The sequence below is a fragment of the Uloborus diversus genome, chromosome 10 (genome assembly GCF_026930045.1).
Source record: "Uloborus diversus isolate 005 chromosome 10, Udiv.v.3.1, whole genome shotgun sequence".
NCBI classification, from domain to species: domain Eukaryota; kingdom Metazoa; phylum Arthropoda; class Arachnida; order Araneae; family Uloboridae; genus Uloborus; species Uloborus diversus.
Window position 1 is genome coordinate 120,647,080 of NC_072740.1, and position 15,921 is coordinate 120,663,000.

Consider the following 15,921-nt stretch of genomic DNA (forward strand, 5'->3'; position numbering starts at 1 on the left):
GAAGAACATGGATTTATTGTTCAAAGAATGTACTGTAGTAAATCAAGATGTCAGCTTTATCACCTTGAGCGAAATAGTGTTGCTGGGTAGGGGAGATTGTGTACAATTGTGACTGTCCTCATTTTAGGGAAACTATGAGGAATAGTGAGAGGGGGCAAAGGGTTTGATGAGAGGGGTGTACGTCTTAGGACGAATTGCTATGTATTTCCAAACAGAAAGTTGATATTGTGGAAATGGCCTAAAACTCTGGAAGATCCATTTTGTCTTCAGCGTCAGCAACACCCTTTAAAATATGAACGTTAAATTCCTTAAGGTAATCTTTTCGTGTCTATTTATAGTAGTTACTTCCTCAATAAACAGGTCCGCCAATATTCTAAATTGAAATCATTTTTGCACAATGATTCATTATACCCCATCATGTACTAAAATGATTTTGTGATTACTTTTTGTTAATTTAAATGTCTGAAATTACATGAATATTTTTAGGATAAATCCGATATCAAAATGTAAAATAAAGAAAACATGAAAATATGACGACTTTGTTTCGAAAAGACTTTAAACGTGAAAATAGGCCAAAAAAGACCCATTTTTACTCTAATTTACCCTATTAAATTTGCATGAAGTTCAGAACTATTGAATTTTTTTTTTTTAAATCAAACTTTAGTTTTATTTCTTCTCCAATTTAAAAATAAATAAAAAATGAACTGCTGTGTGCATCACATGACTTCCTTTTACACTAATTTAATGTTATTTCCCCATTATTGACAATTTTAATGTGATTCAATAGTTAACTCTGCAAATATCACCAACAGTGGCCAAATTGAAACCAGATAAAAAAAAAAAATTGCCAAATTTGTCGCCTAGTTGGCGACTAAAGTTGGCGACCAAAAGACGGGCGATATATCGCCAAGTGTCCTTCAAATCATAACACCACTTGAGTTTGCATCGAAATTAACAATAATTTTCCCAAAAAAGGTGTAAAAGACCCCTTTAGAAACCCCCGAATGCAACCAAAAGGGGAGGTGCACAACCAGACCCCACTAGGAGCCTACGTACCAAACTTCAACTTTCTAGGACGCACCGTTCGTGAGTTATGCGACATACATACGCACATACATACGTACATACGGACGTCACGAGAAAACGCGTTGTAATTAACTCGGGAATCGTCAAAATGGATATTTCGGATGTCTATACGTTCTTAGGCACTCTTATCCACGTGTGGTCGGGTTGAAAAAGAAACTCTACATTCATTCGGGGGTGAGTAAAATGGAAATTAAGATCGATTTTTGAGTGAAATTTTTTTCGTGAATACAATACTTCCTTTTTTGCAAAAGGAAGTAATAAAGCATTTGCATGACGATTTTCGAACTGTATTCAAATGCAATTAATATTATTCTCAAAAAGCTTTTGTATCATTTTTCATGTAATCAGTCAATAACGGTTACATACAAGGGGCAAAAATATGCTTACCTGTGTTGGTTTAAAGACCTTGGCGATTTCTCTTCAACATAATTGCTAGGAATGTATCCGATGCCACTATAAAACAAATTTGAAGTTATTACTTCGATTTAGAAACATATTCTAGGCGCAAAAAAAGTTCAAATTTCATATATTGTAAATAAAATTTGATTGAACAAAGAAAATAATGCACGAGAGATATGAAATCTTTAGATGAAGGTATATATTTCGCTCGAGGCATTTTTGCACATATATTTGCACAAAAATCCCGAAATTTTTAACTTTGGATAAAATTCCGGGAAGGTATCATTCCGTATCATAATATGAAGAATCAACTTTCTAAAACGTTTCCTTGTATTAAAAAAAAAAAAATTATTTGTACTTGTTGCGGGTGTGATCGTACGCTCACACCCGCAATACGTAGAAATATTTATTTTTCATACTTTTTTTTTCGAAAGTTGATACTTCATATTATGATGTGTAGTATTTTCTTATATTCAAATACATCGCAATGAAAACCAAAGTTTAAAATTGTGGATATGACGTGCAAATATATGTGTAAAAATGTCACATTCGTACGAATGACTTTAACAAGGCCTGAATTGAATTGATGTTGCTGAAAACCACTCTGTTTTTTTTTTTTTTTTTTTTTTTTTTTTTTTTTTTTAGAATTTTGCGCGAGAAGAGAAAGTAATTGGTTTTGGCCTTGTGATTTAAAATTTACAAAAACAAACTCTTCTGTAGTTTACTCTTTCATACAATTTTTCCTCAAATGCTCAACGGGTTGTGATTCCACACGTAGAATGAAAATGGGCTTTCTGGGAGGAATGAAAGTTTACTTCAATTTAACATAAAGGTGGTCTATCACGAGCTGAACTGAATTGCATTCTCTTCTGAGTGCAAGTTCTAGAAGGCTTTGTTATTCCTCCCCATTTATTATTTCCCATTCATTTATGTTTAATGTGTCATCAACTGAGATTCCGTTCTTCATGCTTGGAAGTAGGATGTTGGTTGTGAAGTTTCGGTAATCGTGCCCGACTACTAATTGGCCTACTCAGGCTTGCTCCCGAGTACCTATTCCCAACTAGAAATGCTAGACTGTGAAAATTTCCAGGTTTAAAAAGACAGGTTTATTTCCCTGGGAATTTCAATTGAAATCCAGAGCACTAAAAATTCCAAAAACTTTTATGCCAATGCTTTTTGATCAATCACGATGGCTTATTGCTTTCATTTGACTGTTTTGATGTGCTATGATTTTATTTTCCCACCAGCAGCCTCTGCAGCACCACCGTCGACCGGCCGCCTCACGATGCTGCTCCTCTAGCGAGCAAAGTCCCCAGGCTGCGTCAATATCCTACACTTACACTCATACATACACGCACGTATACACAAACACATACACACACTCAAACACATACACACACATACAGACACCTACACACAACTACCCACACACTCATGCCTACACACAACTACCCACACACTCATGCCTACACACAACTACCCACACACTCATGCCTACACACAACTACCCACACACTCATGCCTACACACAACTACCCACACACTCATGCCTACACACAACTACCCACACACTCATGCCTGCACACAGACACAAACTTATATGCCTACACACACATACACATCCCCCCACACACACACTCATACCTGGACACAGACACAGACACACATGCCTACACACATACACATACCCCCCACACACACACTCATACCTGGACACAGACACACATGCCTACACACATACACACACACTCGTGATTGCGAAAAACATAATTTGAATTCAAGATGTCAAAATTCAAATAAATTTTTCTTTCTTTTTTTCTTTCATTTCTTACTTTTATTTTTCTTTTTTAATTCTATTCAAGAGTCACAGCTGACTACAACTGTATTTATGTCGAGGTCTGCATACTAAGTGCCTTGCCTCCATTATTTTATATACCGATAGATGGCAGCACCATCACCGGATCGAACAGTTAATGAGAATTTAGAACTAGTCCAAGAGCTAATTGCTACCTGGTGCTAGCACCCCCAGAGGTATCGTTTCACTTGGAGGACATTGAGACCACGAGCATATTTAACGTCGCCCAGTCCCCTTTAATGACGACGGTGGGTCTTCGACCAGCGGGGATCGAACCCGAGGCCCTCCGGCCCCGAGTCCAATGCCCTACCGATCAGGCTACCACGGCCCTCTTTTTTAATTATGCCCTGAAATTTCACTCATTTCCGTGTCTAGTTTCCATTTTACAAAATATTTTAAACACTAGAAAATCGTCCGTCAAGCTATGACGGGTGAAAATTGCTTCTACATTTGAACGAAGCAACTGCCTGTTTGGTGATATTTTGGTTGTTGAAATTTCAACCCTAACTCCAGTGGATTAAACCTCAACTCCAGTAGGCAGCGTTCACTGTTGACCACTTTTTCGTTTCTTCATTCCCCTGAAACGACACAGTCTCACCAGTGAAACAGTTATGTTACCGGATCCAGTTCAGCCTTGTCCCAATAAAGCCTTTCCCTGCATGTTAAACATTAATAAAAACATATTACCAAATTATCATGTCGTGGCGCGAGTTTATTTGTTGATGACGTCAGGAGCGTTAATCGATCATTGGCTATTACATATATGAGGATTATTTTCAATTTCTGTCTCGCAATTGTTCTGCGATTTTTAGCTTTAATAATAAAAGAAGATGGAAGTATCCTTATAATATGACTGGGATAAAGATCATCCTTATTATTTAAGTTTTAAATCTTTTTTCTCTGCATGTTACACTTATAACAAATGTAAAAACCCTACTGTACATAATTTACACAAATTATTAAAGTCAAGTGACAGTTGATGACGTTTTAGCATCTTCCTGCAGAATCAGACAATTTGTAGCAGAAACTCGCGATCTGTATCTATTCTAGGTCAAGTTCATTTTTCCCAACTTGAAATGCTTTTTATTGTCTATGATAAAACATAGCAATCGCGCTTGAAATTATGTAATAGTTGCCACCTTGAAAAATAAAAGCTTTTCTCCCAAAACATCCCGAGTTTTTTTCCCTTATTTCAATTTTCCAATGTTTCTTGTTACTCTTTTAACAACCATATCAATCTCTGTTCCCATCTCTGAGTCGAACACCATGTTTACTTATTAAGTGTTAACTGAAGGGTTAGCGTTGGCAAAACCTTCTAACAAATGTCACTAGGCTGCTTAGATAGAAAAGCACGAGCAGCGGTTTCCAACCGGGGGATAAATTACACTCAAAGGGGGTAAAATAGAGTTTTCTGAGATAAGTAATAAACTTTGAACACAACTTATAATGTGCATTAGGCAAAATTGCACCAACTGTATTAACATAGTTTTAGAACTAAGCAATCTCAACCGTCTCATTAAATACTTCTTGATTTACTAAAAAAATCTGTCGAAAAGCAGGCGTATCTTCGTCTGAAAAATTAAAATTTATTGTCTTATTTTAAGGAAAAAATGCAATGGAGAGTTTGTTTTTAGACTAAACTTTTTTGGGGATAATTGCTAACATTTTACCCACTGTGTGATAATAACTTTAAAAAAAAGGTTGGAAACCGCTGAGCTAGAGCAACAAGTCTGGGCGTCGCCTGGTGCTGCACTTGGCGTGGGCAGAATTTACTTAGAGAAATAAATGGGCTTACTTGTTACGGCCCTGGCCTTTGTTTCGTTTGATCCTTTTCCCAACTCGCTTTTATAAACTGTTCCATTCAGATCGTAAATTCTTGGTTTCGTGCATTCTTTGTCATTCCCTCTGTCTCCCCCTCTCTTTTACGCTATTTTATCTTCCGGTTCGGTTATTTTATATTACTTTCGTTACATTTCCAGAGATCAATGACTTACTCGGGTGAAAGCAAAAATCTTCAATAGCAGGCGAAAGGTTTTATGACACGTAGTACTTGTCTTTGAAATGGCAGTATAAAATTATATGGTTTTTATTGCATGGGAAGAAAAAAATAGCTGACAACTTTTTTTTAAAAATCGGAATCAAGCAATGTGCATTAATAAAAACTCAATTCTTTACATACCCGTACTTATTCTTTACCTTCCACCAGTGTTCTCTAGTATCGTCTTGTACTTCATATTCTTCACCCTGTAGGAAACATAAAATATTAAACATTTTTCAAATCCTAATTGTTGCGGAGTGAATAAAATTTCGTCATAAAAGTTAAAATATATGTCTGGAAATAAACCGCAAGCTTCTTTCATTGCTATTATTTGTTTATTTTTGCTTGTTAAGCTCCTTTTGTGTTTTAAATTTTTTCTCTTAGAATTAATTTTTTCATCTGTATTACTGATTTATATTTTTATTTCATTTATTTATTTATGTATTTATTTTTAAGGAATTGAACTTAGTTCACCAGATCTAGGGGAAGTGGAGTTATTTTTCCATAGACTGTTACAAAGCATACCGTAAGCAAGACATAGCAAAAGTTAAGAACGTAGATACAAACCACTCAAACAAGTAATGATTGAAATACACCGCCAGCTCAGTCAATTCCAGCCGAGGAATGCAGTTTCGTGCTTAATAGCACTCATCAGCCCGGCCTAGGAGTGACTGAGCTGGAGGTGGAAAACAACGTAAAGAAGCCTAGATTGCCAAACAAACTGGTAGCTTTAGCCCTGGCTATAGGGCGGTAACTTACTGAATAATTAATTATTGTTTTCCAGAGTCATACTGTTGCACAAAAAATTAAGATAAGAATTAATCTCCATAAAGGATATCTCGGGATAAGAATTAAATATTCTCGGAGAACGCAAAAAAAAAGTACCATAATTGCAGTCGTTGCTAGAATTCATCTTCACCTGCCGCTCTGCTATGGTAATTTGAAGCCTGTTCTTGAGAGCGTTTATTCCTTCTTGAAGAGTTCCTTGAAAGGGTAACCTAAATTTTTGAGGTAACCTTAACAAATCTCCTCAGCCATCATTGTCGGCATTCATTCTATCGGGAATGAATTGCATATGATGACGCCAAGAGATATTGAGTACCAACAAAGAACACCGCATAAGAGGAAATAAAAGTAACCACTGTAAACGAAATTTTAGGACCCAGCTAAGTGATGTTCGTTTCCCTTTTATGTAAAATCTTGCTTCCTTGAAATAAAAATTGTGCTAGATGCTCGAGAGTGCTTACAGAATGCCCGAGTGTTAGTGATAACTTTCTTAAATATGATCATAGGATGCATTTCATGCATCCCATTTTTTCTTTCGTTGACATGGACAACCTTTGAGACTGGTGTAGACACCTGGAGATCCATATGAACCTCTTTGGGAGCCACTAGTTTATAGATTATTAAGAGGAAATTTGGTTTGATTGCACCAAAGTGCGCTGAAGCTGACGCCTAAAAAACAGCTCCTAAAGCCGACATCTTTAAACAGAACAAATATTTGAAGCATTACGAAATTTATGAAATAATTTAGAGTAAAAGAGTTAGAAAAACTTTAGAATGAGTTTTCGACGTGAATACGATGATTGTCTTTTTTCCCCCTTGTTCATGCGTGCCATAATTGTGATCAGAAAGGTCCCCCCCCCCTCCATAAGGGCGGGCACATGTAAACAATTTAAGACCGTTTTTTAAAATACCATAAAGTTAAGAAGTACTCCATTTTAAAAACTTGAAAAACTCCATAATACAACGAAGAGGCTAATTGAACATGGACTTTTTTTTCTGAGAAACTAATAATATTTTTGAAAAAAATAAGGAAACAAAAAAAGTTCCTCACATGTGCCTCAATTTTCCCTACCTTTATTATTTTTAAAATACTTGTTTTCCCTTTTTACTCAGCATTGGATTTTTTTCTTTAACCCTTTTAGTAATATCATTGTTATTTACAGCAATTATTTTACTCTTCGAAAAATATTATTTTTTTGTGATATAAAAGCAAACAGTGGTGACGCTTTTTTTCACGAGCAGTCAAAATATAGGTGGAATCGGTACGAATTCAAAATTAACATGGAAATGAGAGATAAAGGAATTCAAACCTTTTCTAACGAGAGATCTCCTTCCTCGATGGCTTTAAACGGGTATAATGCAACGACAGTTTTGACACAATCCTTTTTCATCTATAAAAAGACAAAAGAAGTCGGTTAGTTTCCCCAGATGGCGAACGAAAAAAGTGTATCGCAAATAAAAATGCATTTGCATTTTATTTTCCGTGCAATTCTCTAGACGTTAGTATGTATTGTCCGCCTCAGCATTGTTAGCACTCGGTACACTACAAAAGTCAAACTATAGATACAAAATGGATGCATGTGGATGGGCGTGTATGTTCTTTATACAAATCCACAGCTTGCGATGAATCTATGCAGTAAAGGCACTATTGGGGAGTTCACAATGAGTTCTCCATAAGCGTACAAAAATGTCATCATTGCCCAAATTCGATCTGGATCCATTCGGTTGCAAATAAATCTTTTCAAACTCGACACTACTCCAAGTGGAAACAACAGTATGAATGCCTTAATAAAGTCTGCTTTTTAGCGGCACACCTCATAGACTAATAATAAGAGTAGACCGAGCTTTCCCGGACTTGCTGATGAAAAAATTGGTTCATGGATATATCATGTGACTAGTGGAAGGCTTGGCGAAAACTTTGGCAGCATGGTTTGTAGATGGCAACATTATCTATAGTTTGGCACTCGACATGTATTTTAAGACGTAATGTGTTTTCATTATAATTTTTTCCAGGTCCAGAGACTGAACTGTTTTCTTTTAATTATGCAATATTTTGACATTAATAATTAGTTTTTGATCAGTTTTCAGTAACTTTTATTTCATTTGGAACTGCTACGTCAGCCTTGGCGTGAACGTAATGGCGTAAACGTTTTGCGTTAACGCAAAAATGTACTAATCGGTATCTTAAATTGAAATTGTAGGTAAAAAATCTTACCGTTTGCCGATTCTTTTTGGGTGCTTGCATCTTTAATTGCTTAGAGAGTTATTGAAATTGACTAAAGAAAATGCACAATACTATCTAAACGAAAAACTCACTATGTTAACAAAATATTTACAACTTAGAATAACAAATTTACAAATCGGACTCTATAAAAGATCATTCTTCCGTGTTTCATCAATTCTATTTATTTTATTTCTCGCTGGCGTTGATCGTCTGCTACGATCAACGCCCGCTTTGCTAGGATATTCACCAGTCACATGATTTGGTTTATGAGCAGCAAAAAGGTTGCCATAGCCCAGTCTATTCTTACTATAAGTCTATGGCACACCTCACCCACAGCTAGAGTGACGTTATTGAGCGCTATATAGTACACGAAACATGGTCATCCCTAATATTGATTAAGAGCACTATTACAGCCTGACGGGTACATTTGTGTCATGCTTCAGTCACATGTGTTGGCAATCAAGAAGCAATTACTTGCTCGAATTACTTGCATTCTGAAGACAACAACTTTACGCATTAAGATAGGAATCACTTATAGCCCTTCCCCCCCCCCCCCTTTGCACGTGTATGCATTGCAGGTTTGTGCATCACAGCGTTGTTGCACAAGATACGACTTAGGTTGACCTACCCTCATCGATGTTTCATAGTTGGGCGTAAAAATGTGAGCAAAAAAATATTACACATACGATGGTATAGGAATATCTTAGCAAAAGTGGTCCAATCTTTGATTTGTTACGATTTAAAATTTCAATAATTGAGTAACTCTGCAGATTTTCTGTAGAAATCTTTTAATAAAAGAAGACATTTTTTCAGAAAGCTGGAGAATATTTGCAAATATTTTTTTTTTCAGAATTTTGTAAAGGCATCCTTTTTGAGCCCAGTAAGCTTCATTTGATGACAATTTAAATCTACTTCCAATTTTAAAAATTTGCAGAAAATTTGCATATTCTTGCAATATATAAAGTTTTTGCAGAATTACTCAATCATTGAAACTTCAAATCGCGACAACCCTATGATTGGACCACTTTCGTTTAGACAACCATTTATCAACGTCTTAGCAGTATTTTCAGCTACATTTTTATATGCAGGGTGAGTCTAGACTCTTGGGCAGAACTTTAAGGGGTGTTAGAAGGGACAATAAGAAGCAAGAATTACATAGGAAGATATGATCACAAACTCGATGCTTGCGCGCGGCATGCACACAAAGATAGAAACTAAGGAATGTAAAGCAGCTCACAAATTTATTACACAAAGAAGATTTTACACAACATTTTAGTTTTCAAGAAATGTTTAGAGTAGTTGTTAAAAGTTACAGCCTGTAGTTGCTTTAATACACGCTTCGCTACAAAGCGACACATATATTACTTTTGTATGTCATTGCGATGCATATATTACAGCTACAGGCCAGAAATTTTAACAATCGCTTAAAACCTTTCTTTAAAATTAAAATTTTGTGTATAATCGTCTTTGAGTTATAAATTTGTGACCTGTTATGAATTCATTAGTTTCTGACTTTGCGTGCATGTAGAGTGTCGGCATTACGTTTGCGACCATATGTTAAAGGATAATTCTTGCTTATTTTTTTATCATCCTCCCTGACACACCTTAAAAATTTGCCCAAGAGTCTAGACTCAGAGGAAACTTCATGAGGGTAGGTCAACCTAAGTCAGATCTTAGACCATGACTGTTCCACCTGTTAAAGAGTATTTTATAACAGTCGATAATAAACATGTAATAATTGGAAAGTTGAATCGAAGTCTTAATTCAATCGATCATGTTACAACATCTCGGAGGGCAATTCTTCGTGGATTTCGGCAGAGAAATATGTGTCTGACTATGTGTACATGATGCTTCTGTTTTGCCTCCTCCAGAATTTCAACTTTCCTTCACACTTTATCCAGGCTTAGGACTGGCAGCATTACTGCTGGCGTGTTTAAAAGTTGGAGGTAATAGGAAGCAGTGACACACATTTTACCGAAGCATCATATCTTTCTTCAGTGTTTTCATCTGTTTATTATTTAAATTCACCCCCAAAATACAACGTATTTACTCTCAGTTCATTATGTTTGTGAATGTGGTTTTGCTGAAATTGCTGTTGCCAGTATTTTTTCAAAAGTAGTCTTAGAAAATGAGTTTCAATAGTGCATAAATAGTTCCGTTGGTATGAAAATCAAATAAACCGGACTAATTTCAACAATAGTAAAATACACCAAGACAAAGCTAAAAGTTACATAGACCTCATGGACTCATGCAACAGAATGATGGGATACGATAAATTAAACTGCTATGCATTCGTTCTCATCTGGCAAGGGTAAGTTTGCGAGTTTATCACTGAGTAAAGCTTCGATAAATCGTCTCGTGAAAACTTTAACCGTATATAGTAGATATTGTTTATTTGGAGAATCATTTTATACATTTATACATTTCATGTACAAAAGAGGCTATAAAATGAACGATATTATAAGAAAAAAATAGACTGCTGAGTTTTATGCCAAGATAAAGTGTTTGCGAACATATATATCGTTTATTATACTTTTCACCTGTATCCGTGCTTCTGTAGACTTTCATGGTTTCTAAAAGAGTACAAATTATTTTCCTCAAGGATTTATTCTTTCACGTCGATGCAATAAAATTTGCAAAATCATAACAAAAAGATTCATGTGAAATGATACAATAAAAATTTGAATTTTAAAACGTTTTTAAATAGCTTCATCATTTATACAGTAGAGCTTCGATGGAACAATAGTGGATACAATGCAATGCATGCCTAGAGACATGTTTCGTAATATCGAGAGTTGATATGCTTCAATTTTAAAGTAATGTTCATTGTGTTTATGACACAATGATAATTTTTAAAAAGATTAAAACGTAGCTGTTGGAGACTGGGCGTAAGCTTGAAACCCATTCTTCACTCGCTGCAGGATGGGTACGGGTTTCATCATCTAAAAACTACGCATTCAAAGATCTTCAAACGCAATTTAATATCATGAGGTTGAAAGAAATGCTTTTACCAGTATTTGAAACTGAGTTACTGTTTGCAAAAGGACTTGATATAGCAATCGTTCGAAAAACATAGCTTTAAAGAAGTTCGAAGCGGTCAAGAGTATTGTTGCAGGAGATTTATCATTGTATCGGATATTGTCTCAGCAAAGCTTTACTGTATACTCACACGCACGCGTGCACACGAGTGCGCACTCTAGTGCGCGCATACACACACACGTACGTTACCGTTAAAGAGCTTGAATCAGTTAATCCGCTTGATTAACTAGTCAATCGGTTAAAGTGCTAAAAATTGTTACATTTTTCTAATTAACAAGACAATCCTTACATAACCAACTAAGCATTATTTAGGAAGAAAATAAGACATTTTTTTGGAACAGCAGCAAAGCTTTCTGTGCCCTTAAAGAAACATAATATTGGGTATTTATTTTTCCATTCATAAAGTATTAAGTTAATACAATCAAGCAATCAACAAATTGGATGATAGAATCAGTCGTCAATAAAAATTAAAGGGCTCTACGACTGATTACCGGAGCAGTGAAGACAACACTTATTGACTGCATGTTACTCAGCACTGATAAATAGACCTCTAAAGATGATCTTTGAAGAAAGAGCTGTTCTCCTATGGGAAAGAATACTTAGAATGCCTGGGTGTCTGTCCCTGTGGAACCAGGACTCTCTGGTCGGCGGGAGAAACTTAAAATCACAAAAAGGTTTTCTCCAGGGAGTAGCTGATATTTTTTCTAAACCAGATTTAAAATATGAGACTGAACAATTTCCTCCCTCCATAAACCCCATTTCTAAAAAAGGTTTCTCCATTCGCCTTAATTTGATTAAGAATGTGTTCAAAGAGGAGACAAATGATGTAGTGTTAAGAGCTCTTGCTCTCAAAACAATAGAATCCTGTTACCCCAAAGAGAAATGGTTGAGAATATATACTGACGGCTCTAAAGTGAATGGATGTGTTAATACTGGTGCTGGTGTTTACTGTGAACTTTTTTCCTTTTCCATTGGCAACCATAGATCAGCTTTCGATGGCGAGATTGATGCCATTTGCCAGGCCCTGTCACAGCTCCTCTTTTTCAAAAGCAGTTGTATTAACGGACTCAAAGGCTGCACTCCAAGCTATCGATACACCTAGCCACTCCCGAACTTTAACCACCGATAATGTTTGAAGCTCCTTAACCGGCTTGCCAGAAATAATAAGACAGTTGTTCTTCAGTGGAATCCAAGGTAATGAGATGGCCGATTTTTTGGCCAAAAAGGGAGCATCAGTTCTTCAGAGAACCAATCCTAAGCTTCCATTTAGTAACATCAAAAGCTTAATAAAGAAAATCTTTAAAGACACTTTTCACGAAGAACTCAAAAATCGCAACAGCAATAAATAATGGTTTGAGCTGATTCTGAATGTCCCTAATTGTCCTAGGATGAAATCTGTCGCCATGTTTCGTTTATTATCTGGCCATGATTGCCTACGAAAACATCTCTGTCGTATCAACGTGGTTCCTGACCCTTTCTGCACTTTGTGTGATCTCCACGAAGTAATGGACATGCCTCATTTGTCCAGATGTCCTGCTCTCCCTCGGACATCCATCTGGGAACGCTATTGGATTGCTCGTTTTCATTTATAGTTTTGTTGTTATCCTTTTGATATACAACTGTCTTTAAATGTGCCATTGGAAATAAAAAAAAATAATACAAAGAATCAAGTGACTTAAAATATTATTTCAAGTAAGAAAATTAACATAATAATATTTGTTTAATTTTCATTACCTAAAGAACCAAGTTAATACCATCAATGAAAAAATAAGTGGACAGCATCAATCAACAATTATTACAATACAAATAACCAATACGATTGAAGCATTATTACTAGTCAAATTAATGAATGTGCAAAACATACGGTAGGGTAGACTGCGGCACGTTTACGCAGTGCCTTTTTTTTTTCAAAACGAATTATAACTGGAGAAACAACGGTCATAACAGATCGATGCTGCTTCCTAGCAATAATCCTCACAAGTTTTTGAGCATCAGACGAGCTTCGGTCTAGCATGCGGAAAGAATAATCCGTTTTCTACCAAGTCGAGTAAATTTTGAGTTGAACGCTATAAAGCTTATTGTTAATAAATAATACTTAGTTAAGAAAGAACAAATATATAAAAATCAGCAGAACTTTATCCTTTTTTGAGAATTGTATTTGTATGAACTGAAATGATATTAAGTTTTTTTTTGCACGTTAAAAATAAATCCAAACTTGGCGACGAGGCAAGTTTACGCGTTGATGTCTGGAGCACCTTTACGCATGTTATTACTGCGTCTTGCTTCTAAAGGTGCCCTGGTGCTCTTTTCGCTCCGAACTGTCTCAAAGTTTTTTAGTATTTTCAGGTTTTTTAGTTTTGAAAATCACCATTTAATTTTTAATTGAGTTACAAATTCGTATCTTATAGTTTACAATCATGTAGTGCTGTCTTCATGCCCGTTCAGCTTAAATCATTGATTCATTTTTCTCTAGTACATTAGATACTCTTTAGATGCAAATGTTAGCATACTTGCTGACTTTTTTTTGGGGGGAAATTTCAAGAATTCAGTCTGTTATTACAAGGAGTTGGTTTTCATTGTTTTCATTGAGGATGATAGAGTTGAAGCAGTGCTAGACATGTTCAGTTCAGGGAGGCTAGTTCAGTTTTTGAATGCAATGAAACCATACGAATTCCTCGGTTTTCTCACTAGCCTTTAATTGGAAAATTCAATAAATTTGTAGGGAACGTTTCATCGAGCGTATGCAGACGTCTAAAGTATTTATGGTTAATTTTCGATGTTTAGTTTCTTTGATATTTGAGTGTGACGAAGAGCTATCACTCTTCTCTTGTGGTGTAAAGAAAATGCATAGAAGTGCGATCACGCTACTGTTTGTTGCTTTAATTTTCAAAAAGAAATAGTTAATGACCCAAAAATGCCTCAGAGAGTGTGAAAAAACATTATACTTGCAAAGGATTTCCTTGATGAAACTTAAGGGTGCGAGGTACACAGTAAAAAAAATCTATGGATTTAGAACTTGCCCTTAATTTGCGCTGCATGTAAAAAAAAAATTCATGAAATTTGTGCAGTAATTTCTCTTGTAATAAATGAGCATAAAAATATTTGTTTGACAAAATCACCTTTTTTTCAAATAATTAGAGTTATTTATAGGCATTTTATTGTTTACAAAAATGAAGTTGGATAAAAATAACTACACATTTTATTTCGCACTTTAAGCAAAAGAGCAAGAAAATTCTCCAGCACTTAAACAATTAATGTCCACAGTCTTTCTCGAGCAAACAATAGACTCGTAGTCCTTTTAAGAAGACATAAATTTAGAGATCTATTTAATTTTACTGGCAGAAAAAAAGAACATTTTGTTTGTCCGAGACAGATTTCTTCAGGACTTTTTAAAGGTAATTCTTTCATACTTCTAAATCTGTGTTACAAATAAATGTACAGTTGTGTCAGAAAAGAACATTAGAAAAATTTATTACCCTCTTAGATAACATTTTTACTTGAATAGCAGATTTTTTTTTTTTTTAAACTAAGTACTTTTCATAATGCACTCAGAAAGACAAAATAACTTTTCTGGGTCAGAAAGAACAATTTAAGTATTCCCATAGTTTCAAAAATTCCAAGAAAATAACACCACAAACGAAGAAAAGTGCGGCTCAAGTCATGAAGAGAATTTCTCATCATTATCAAGCTTTCAATCATAACTTTGAGTGTTGAAACATGCATATTTTTCTTATTGGGAAGGTTTGGTTTGAAATGATTAAAATCGCACTTTTCTTCGTTTGTGATGTCATTTTAATGGAATTTTTGAAAACTACAGGAATACTAAAATTTTCCTTTCTGACCCAGAAAAGTTATTTTGTCCTTTGGAGTGTTTTGAAAAGTCCTTACCTTTTTTTTTTAAATTCTGATATTTTGTTCTTTTAAGTGTAAATGTATTTCAGAGATAGAATCATGTTAGCACATCACGGAACTTCACCTTATTTTCTTATATAAATGTTCTGTTCTAAACGAAAAAAAAAAACATACGTGTCTAAAACTTTAGGCAGTTGGTACTAAAAATTAATCCTTGTTCCTCTCTAGAATTTATTTGTTTGCTAATTTAATTAAAACCATTTAAATATTAAAGGTTTCCCAAACTAACTTATGTTTCAAAACAGGCAAGTTACTCGTTATAAAAAACCTTATAAATGTTCCTTTACTTAGCCCCGTTATCGATTATTGACATAGATGAGAGCAATGATAGGGAATGTTTTTCATGCTTGCTCCAGAGAAGCCATCATTCAAAATTGTCATCATAATTACTGTTAATATTACTGCTGTAAGGCAACGAATGTGTGTCACAATGGGTTTTATATTTAATCATTTAATGGGAAAATTACATAAAATTTTCTGTTTTCCATCCTAACCGAAACAATAACTTTATTTTAGAATTTCATTTTTTTAGTGTTAAGTTCTACATTAAATTAAGCAAATCATTTAGTGAAATCTTGAAGT

The 15,921-nt window shown here is 35.1% G+C and overlaps 1 protein-coding gene across 2 annotated transcripts in view; it reads right to left on the bottom strand.

Annotated features, from left to right (window-relative positions):
• LOC129231336 (tyrosine-protein kinase Btk29A-like) overlaps positions 1-15,921 on the bottom strand; it is an 83,127-nt gene that overhangs the window by 22,379 nt on the left and 44,827 nt on the right. For both annotated transcript variants that reach the window (XM_054865627.1, XM_054865626.1), the window contains exons 2-4: positions 7,475-7,555; positions 5,520-5,584; positions 1,474-1,539 (exon numbers count right to left, since the gene is read on the bottom strand). In XM_054865627.1, the coding sequence (XP_054721602.1) occupies positions 1,474-1,539; positions 5,520-5,584; positions 7,475-7,555 (212 nt within the window). The remainder of the gene's footprint in view (positions 1-1,473; positions 1,540-5,519; positions 5,585-7,474; positions 7,556-15,921) is intronic.